The sequence below is a fragment of the Priapulus caudatus genome, unplaced genomic scaffold, assembly GCF_000485595.1.
Source record: "Priapulus caudatus unplaced genomic scaffold, Priapulus_caudatus-5.0.1 Scaffold384, whole genome shotgun sequence".
In the NCBI taxonomy this organism is placed as follows: domain Eukaryota; kingdom Metazoa; phylum Priapulida; class Priapulimorpha; order Priapulimorphida; family Priapulidae; genus Priapulus; species Priapulus caudatus.
In genome coordinates this window covers 238,222-246,959 of record NW_014577445.1, presented here as the reverse complement: position 1 = coordinate 246,959, position 8,738 = coordinate 238,222, and the positions used below count along the sequence as shown (strand labels likewise).

Below are 8,738 nucleotides of genomic sequence, written 5' to 3'. Positions count from 1 at the left end.
ACAGAGACAAAAGAAGGAAAGAGAGAGAGAGAAGACGAGGAGAGAGAGATGAGAGACAGAGACAAAAAAAGAAGAGAGAGAGAGAGAGAGAGGAGATGAGGAGAGAGAGAAAGGAAGAGAGGAGAGAGAGAGACAGGATGAGGAGAGAGGAGAGAGAGGAGAGAGGGAGAAAGAGGAGAGAGAGAGAGAGAGAGAGGACAGGAGGAGAGGAGAGAGAGAGGAGAGAGGAGACAGAGAGAAAGAGAGAGAGAGAGAGAAGAGAGAGAGAGAGAGAGAGAGAGAGAGAGAGAGAGAGAGAGAGAGAAGAAGAGAGAGAAGAGAGAGAGAGAGAGAGGAAAAGAGAGAGAGAGAAGAGATGAGAGAGAGATGAGAGAGGAGAGAATGATACAGAGAAGAGAAAGAGATGAGAGAGGGAAAGATGAGAGAGAGAGATAGAGAAGAGAGAGAGAGAGACAGACAGAGAAGAGAGAGCAGGAGAGAGAGGGAGAAAGAGAGGAGAAAAGAGAGAGGCGAGAGAGAGAGAGAGGAGAGAGAGAGAAGAGAGGAGAGAGAGAGAGAGAGAGAGACAGAGAGAAAGAGAGAGAGAGAGAGAGAGAAAGAGAGAGAGAGAGAGGGAAAGATAGAGAGAGAGAGAGATAGAGAAAGAGTAAGAGTGAGTGACAGACAGACAGACAGACAGTTGGTAATAGAAACCACTCAATTATCATTCTTACGTTTGGATACATAACAAATATAGACGTGCACACGTGCATGCGTGCAAGCATACCTGATGCATTGTGTTATTTTGCACACCTCCTCTGCAATATTCTCTACAAGACCTCCCCGACCGCTAACACCCCCACGCACGTTGCCAGGTGGAGGCTCGGAAGCTCACGCTTCAACATCATTACCCGATTTGTTTTTTTAATTGTGAGATTAAGCAGTTGCAATTTAGGTTTACCTGTGTTTCAAATGTTAAAAATTCATTTTTAAAAACTCGCCAGCGCTTAACACCATTTTCCATGCAGCATTTTCAAATTATTTTCGTGGGAGATGCCCCTCCCCCCCCAGCACCCGCCCACCAGGTGGAGGGGAAACCCCTTCACACACTCCCCCCATTTATGCGGTGCTGTTTATGCCTGTGACTGGCGCTTCAATGTTAGTCAATCCCTGGCTGACGTGGCGCCCTGCCCCTCACATGCGTCTCCCCTCACAGGCCGGCCCACTAAACCCCCCTCGACATGCGCTCTCCCCTCACCAGGACACGCGCCACTAACCCCCCCTTCAGCATGCATCTTCCCTGCACGAGGACCGCCCCACTAACCCTCCCCCCCCCTCACATGCATTTCCCTCACAGGAGCCGCGCCATAACCTCCCCCCCCCTCACATGCCGTTGCTCCCCTCACAGGGAGCCGCCACTAACCCGCCCCTCACGATTGCATCTTCCCTCACAGAGCCGCCCAACTAACCCCCCCCCTCACATGCATCTTCCCTCACAGGACGCCCACGTAACCCTCCCCCCCCTCACATGGCATCTTCCCTCACAGGACCGCGCACTAGACCCCCCCACCCTCACAATGCATCTTCCCTCACAGGACCGCGCACTAACCCCCCCCCCCCTCACGAGGCATCTTCCTCACAGTGAACCGCGCGACTAAGCCCCCCCCCCCTCACATGCATTTCCCTCACAGGACCGCCCGCACTACTACCCCCCCCCCGCCCTCACATGCATCTTCCGCTCACAGGAACCGCCACTAACCCTCCCCCCCGCCTCACATAACATCTTCCCTCACAGGATCCGCGCACTAACCCCCCCCCCCCCACATGCATTCTTCGCCTCCAGGACGGCGCACTAACCCCCCCCCCTCACATGCATCTTCCGCTCATGAGACCGCGCACGTAACCCTCCCGTCCGATGCATGATTCCCTCACGAGCGACCGCCCACTATTACCCCACCACATGCCATCTTCCCTCACGAGGACGCCTCGAGCTAACCTCCCTCGCCGATGCATATTTCCCCCTGCACAGGACTCGCACGTATACCCCCCCCCCCCCCCACATTTGCATCTTTACCTCACAGCGACCGCTCACTAACCCTCCCTCCCAGTGCATATTCCCTCACCAGGACCGCGCACTATACCCCCCCCCCCCCCCCCCCCCTCCCATGCATCTTCCCTCACAGGACCGCCCACTAACCCCCCCTCACATGCATCTTCCCTCACAGGACCGCCCACTCTCCGTTCGCGTCGTTCTGGAAGCCGATCTGTCGCCTTGACATCAACGTGTGGCAGAAGTGGCTGCACACTCACCGCATCGGCGTCATCCTCGAGCACGACGTGCCGCTACCCAAGTACCTGCACCTGCCCAGCTCCACGGGGCGTTACAACATCGTGCAGTGCAGGCAGGCGCTGATGGGCCTCAACGTACTACTGAAGGAGTGGAGCACCTTCATACTCGTAGAGAACCACTCCTACATCAAGTTCCTCGAGCGGTGAGTAGATGGCGCCACAGATGTCGTGCATTATCGTCATGGTGATGTTGTGCATGAGATCTTAAAGCCACAATATGTGCGCATCTACACGCTAATTTCTCCAGTACTAGACTAGCAAATACGTCGTGACATGCATAATCACACTACGTTATGACAAAATAAACTCTAGTTCCTCCCATTTCACTGCGCGTTTGCTTAAAACCCACAAGAAAGAGGTGCGAAATCTGGTAATCTGGTGCCAACGCCGAATTGTTTGCCAAGCAATTTCGCCCCGAATCGGTTAGGTGACGTCACATGTTGCTACAGGTGTTGAGCAGAGAATATAGTCGTTTACATTTTAAGATAGTTGTAGTATTGTGAACTGCAGTGTATGTAACATCAGTGGCAATTGGGAAAGGAATAATAGGCAGCGTAATAAACAATGAGAATAACGTATTGATTTTAGGCTTGATATCGCTAACAATAACATGTCATTGCGCTAGCAGCATGCGAGCGAAAAACGCACATGGGCCGTAGAAATCTTTGCTACACCCGCTGTACGATTGCTTGGCAGAGCAACGCGAAAGTGTCAACAACATCGGAGAATTTGAACAACATTGGAGGTATTTTCAAATACTTTTAACAAGACACCGCGCAGTGAAATGGGAGGAACTAGAGTTTATTTTGTCATAAGGTAGTGTGATTATGCATGACACGAAGTATTTGCTAGTCCAGTACTGGAGAAATTAGCGTGTAGATGCGCATATTGTGGCTTTAATACTAGAATCACTCCTACAACAAGTTGCTCGAGCGGTGAGTAGATGGCGCTACTGATGTCGTTGCTTTATCGTCACGGTGATGTCATGCATGCGATCGTAATACTAGAACCGTTTCGATGACATTTCCTTGAGCGGTGGGGTTGAGTAGGTGGTGTTAGTGACGTCCAGGAACCGCAATGACCTTGGTCCAAGGTCGATCGTTTGTGAACACTCTTTGAATGATCGAATGCATACCGTAATCAAACTATCGGTCTTTGAGAAAATTATCAATTTGTTGAGAGGAGTATTTCTATAAAAAAAATAATATATTCTTTGCATAACATGTAGTAATGCTGCAGTGTGTGGAAATGAGATTTTTGTGTTTAATATTTATTACTGCAGGGAAAGCGAGGGAGATTCATATATGTATTTAATATTTGTCGCTGCAGGGAGGGGGATGGACCACCAAAGTCCTTCTACATATTGCGTGTGACATCGAAGCCTCCGTGCATGGTGCTGAGGGTGGCCTTCCAGGGTGGCACTCCTGGCTACGAACGAAACCAGGTGAGAAACTACCATCTATAGAAAATAATAATAATAAAAAACATATAGAATATAGAATATCGCTTGAAAATAATAACAATGCATCCTTGCATGTATTAAATAATAATAATTAATATATCATGGAGTTTTGATGTCATTGGATTTCATTTCGTAGTGTTTAAATTAATTTTACCTCGAGATAGATAGATTTCTAGATATAGATTTCTAGATATATAGATAGATAGAAAAATATTTTTGGTCTGGAGGGACTGTTTCACATGTGAAATAAGTAAGTTAGCTACGACGCAATGATTTGAACATTAGAGATCAATCAATTAGAAACACTTTGATATTTTTCATTTTCAACAATAATCTGTATTTTCGTTTCACCTATCACATGCCTAGCGCAAACTGTTACTGTATGTAGTGCAATGTAATAACAGTGAAACTGTCACGTCTATATCGTAAACCGGTTCATTTCGATAATAAACGTGTCCTATTTCGTCGTCAGATCGTAAACCAGGTTCGTGAAAAACTGCTGGGACTGTCGTTGCCTCAGCGAAGGCCACAGGAAGGTCAAATAGGTCAAATACAAAGGTCAAGGTCACACATCGACTGCTGCGTGTTACTCGCCAAACCAGTGGAAAAAATTCTCATCAGGTGAGAGCGTGGTTTTGTATTTGAATTTCACATAGTTTTTGTGAATCGGTATAAATCACCCAAAATTTATTGTCATTAAATAATTACTAATAAGCTGATGAAATACGTTTTGCTTTGTCATTTCGATTGTTAAGTTCAGTGTAATGTTGAGAGAGTAGTGTTATAAAGCTTCCTGGATGTATGGTTCTTCTGGTTAATACAGTAACTTGAAAATAGATGACTAGAATACTATAAAAAATAGAAACTAATACAATAGAATAGATATATACAAATATAATACAATAGATGGTTCGGTCAATATTTTTACAAAGCATCTTCACAACAAGCAGAAACTAGCGGGGTATCTGCAATGTTTTCTCGTGTTTTTCCGCGACAGGTATGAGAAGTTGCCGACAGACTTTCTCGTGGGGCTGCACCAGACGCACACCGTGTCCCCCTACCACTCCATGTCGAGTCTTACCAGCACCTCGACGACAAACAAGAATGCATCCAGCATGTTCAGCACTCTCTCAAGGTCGGTCGTCTGCTGTCCGAACCTCGGTTCGACAATTAGTCGGTAGAGGGCGCTGTCATGTTCTAAACGTAGCATTCATCGAACCTGGCATTGGTGGTTTTTAGGGCCGACAGATGGCTGGTTGAACAATAAATATCTGCGTTCGCATAAAATCACTAAGAATCCTTGAAACCATGATCATCGTGTCATATACAATTAGACACCCAGCAACCAACACACTTATAATGGTTCTTGTAAGCAATTCTTCGTAAAACCATGGGACAGTTTGAGGGAAAGAAAACGTGTAGATTTCGCCATCGCAGTAGTCGTTACGTTTCTATGTGGCGATTTCGAAATTCTGCTTTCAAACATTCGATTTCGACCTTGCGGCATCTTTGCTTACTACTGGATCACGTTATGATGTGAAGTGAAATGTTATGTAAATCGAAGACCGTGTAGCATAGGCTGTGACAGTGCCGGTGACAGTGCCGGTGCATCGTGGCAGTGTAGCTGATTGCTGATTGGCTGTTTTATTTTATTTTATTATTTTATTTTTTTATTTAGGTAAATATCCATATATATATACTGTTACAATGAATTTTAGATTCATGAATTTTGATGACTACCAAGGATGTGTGAATTGTATGATACAAAAATTCCGACTAGCACACGTATATATACATTGTGGTGTTCCTTGTTGCTAGGTACCTCCACCACCAGCGCTGGGTGTGGGGAGCGCAGAATGAGACGGCTTATCCAATCAGCATGCAGGCTCTCGGCAAGATACTCGCAACACTCACCAAGTAAGATGGCGGCTCCGTCTTTATTACGAGTTGTCGTCGCCATGACAACAGTGCAGCAGTCCTCATCCTCACAGCTAGTGTGTCGTCTACAGCCAAAATTCAATATAAGTGTTTTGTGGTCTGAATTAGACGTTTGTGTTTTAGTAGATTGCTGCTAGGGGTGTTAATGGTTCTGTTCTATATTATGATACATATATATGTGTGTGTGCGTGCGTGCGTGCGTGCGTGCGTGCGTGCGTGCGTGCGTGTGTGTATATATATATATATATATATATATATATACATATGTTATATGTCATAATTTCTATATTAACGGAAATAATTAAGTTCGTAAGCTGGCATCTGCCGGTGCGCTTATTTCCATGGTGATGTAACGTCTGTTGTTATGCAGGGTCAGACTCCAGGAGGGATTCCATTTTGCGTATAGCAACTCTGGTGTGGTTAACATGGTGCTGGAGGTTCAGATGAAGGTATTACCCCATGCCCAGCACTCCATCTCACAACTCTACACCCGGTGTTCGTGTATCACACTTGTCTTGTTTCACGCCGAAATTACCGTTCCACGAAGTGGTGAGGGAAATGGCTACCGTTAATCTTAAGGGTTTTAACTTCTTCTAATGCCACAATGCATTTGGTTTAAAGCGACTACTTCACCTTGTATAGTACTAGCAAACGTTATTTTAAACAAAATTACAAAATGCAAACCATTAACTTACAGTTAGATGATTTTTATCACTCTGGATCATCATACATTATTCCATAGTCAGCAATTTCCACGTGCATTAAAAAGGCAAATCGCTCAGATGTTTTGGATTTTTAACGACTCTAAACAAGTTTTAATCTGGTGAAGATTTAAGAATATATTGGGTGCTGTCGGTTCTCGCGTTTTACGCAAAAAGATATTTTTACGTTGTTATTTTCACAAATTGTTCACAAAAATCTGAGATGGTGATTCTTCTAATTGCAAGCGTTGTTTTTCAGAGCACTGGTCTCGCAGACAAAACGCCGGTAGGCAGTCCCGTGCGTAAGGAAGCGTCGGAGAAGACGGAGGAGGAGCCGGCGGACGATGACACGTTTAGCTGTGTCGTGCAGTACATACTGTTCCCACCGCACACGGCCCTGACGCGTGAGATGTGAGTGTAGTGTGTGATGTCAATGGATGTGATGTGATGTGATGTGATGTGGTATGATGTGATGTGATGTGATGTGAGTATATAGTGTAATGTAATGTAGATTGATGTGATGTGATGTGATGTGAGTGTATAGTGTGATGTGATGTGATGTAATGTAATGTGATGTGATGTAGTGTAGTGTAATGTAATGTAATGTGATGTGGTGTGATGTAATGTGATGTGATGTGATGTAATGTGATGTGAGTGTATAGTGTGATGTAATGTAATGTGATGTGGTATAATGTGATGTAATGTAATTTAGTGAGTGTAATGTAATGTAAATGTCTTACTGATAGCTTACACGTTATTTTAGATGATGGTATTTCACGTACAAGTCTCTAGATGAACGAAATTTAGAATGGCCACTAATTTCGTGACTGTAAATGTCATATTACAATGGATTTTGTGGCGGGATATCAAGTACATTTTTACGAGTGAGCTTCGCAGTCTGTTATTCTTACTATTATGTTCAACTATGAATTGGAATCATAAATATGTGTATTTTATTCTTCAGTGCGTCCGAAGACGACCTGGAGATGGAGTTGGAGGGAGCCGAGACGGACGGAGAGTTGCAGATCATTACCGAGTGCTGGATCGAACCACAAGATGGCGTTGTGTGTTGTTCACCGGAGGAAAGACAGCACTTCATTGGCTGTACCTACAAGCAGCTGGCGAAGCAGGTATGTGTCACTGTGACCCTCATCACTAAATCTACACACACCACTAACACACATGGCATCATTAAATGAAAGTGTCAATGACACTGTAGCTCACCACAAAAAGGACACAAATGAGTGAGTAAGAAGAAGTCGGTTTTAATTGAGAAACCATCGACGTACATTATAGAAACGATTGCCATCTGTATATTGCAATAATAATTTATAAACCAAAATGAATCACAATTTGTGATCGTAGATGGCGCTATACCTGCTTTGTAGCGATGGCGTTTGAAATAAATAGGTTATGCTGCGTTTTGACATGTTTTGTAAAACTTTACTCTAATATAGACGTTTTATCGGCAGGGTGGAGAGGAAATACCAATTTTGATATTGTCAATGAAATCTTGTAAAACGAACCAGACGAGTGTGACACCACACTGTTATCTGCGTGTCTATATAATATGCTATATAATTGCGAAAACCTACCTAATTTGCCTTTATAATGCCTACCTAATCTACCCCTAGCCCTTTTTCATTCACATACCAAAAATGAGCAAAATCCGTTGAACCTGAACTGACTAATGGCAGTTCCCATTTTTGCCAAAAAATTAGATGGCTCGAAAGTACGTTAACTGGCGTGCTCCAAAATAGGACGTTCAATATGGGAGCATAGCAGTAACAACGCTGTCTAAAATTAACTAATAACAACAAAAATCTGATTGCTGTGTGATGTAATAAATACTACACAAACCAATTTTGATTTGTTGTGTTTTGGGGCCGTGTAATATCATGATTTCATCTAGCATTGCCGTTTAAATTTATAGAAACTTTTAGGTTCTCCATCATACTTTTTAGCTCGATACTTGACATATCGTCAAGTTGAGCTATGCCATGGGTTTCGTCGGGTTCGTCATATGTCCGTGTCGTGTGAGTTCCTCCCAGTTATCGGGTTGTGCGCTTGCAAGTTCCCTTGGTTGCCTGTCCGTGTCGGTCCATTTTGTCAACATTTCACTTTCGGTCCAACGCGTGTGATAACCTCCTCTGTCAGTGAACGTTTTGGCCCACATGTTTGAAATATGGGTGTATAGTTGTGTACTGCTTGCTCCCAATATTAACGTCTTTAGTATATTTGCAAGCACGGCCTTGTATCGATCGTACTTTCGCGTGCCACGGCTCTTCGCGCGCCAATATTTTTTTCAA

General features: G+C 44.4%; 1 protein-coding gene across 1 annotated transcript in view; it reads left to right on the top strand.

The window, feature by feature from the left end:
- The window catches only part of LOC106809787 (protein SZT2-like), a 34,224-nt gene that overhangs the window by 5,920 nt on the left and 19,566 nt on the right, over positions 1 to 8,738 (top strand). Inside the window, exons 10-17 of the mRNA XM_014812991.1 lie at positions 2,205 to 2,471; positions 3,658 to 3,772; positions 4,263 to 4,411; positions 4,788 to 4,925; positions 5,609 to 5,707; positions 6,099 to 6,177; positions 6,689 to 6,840; positions 7,394 to 7,559. Of these exons, the coding sequence (XP_014668477.1) occupies positions 2,205 to 2,471; positions 3,658 to 3,772; positions 4,263 to 4,411; positions 4,788 to 4,925; positions 5,609 to 5,707; positions 6,099 to 6,177; positions 6,689 to 6,840; positions 7,394 to 7,559 (1,165 nt within the window). The remainder of the gene's footprint in view (positions 1 to 2,204; positions 2,472 to 3,657; positions 3,773 to 4,262; positions 4,412 to 4,787; positions 4,926 to 5,608; positions 5,708 to 6,098; positions 6,178 to 6,688; positions 6,841 to 7,393; positions 7,560 to 8,738) is intronic.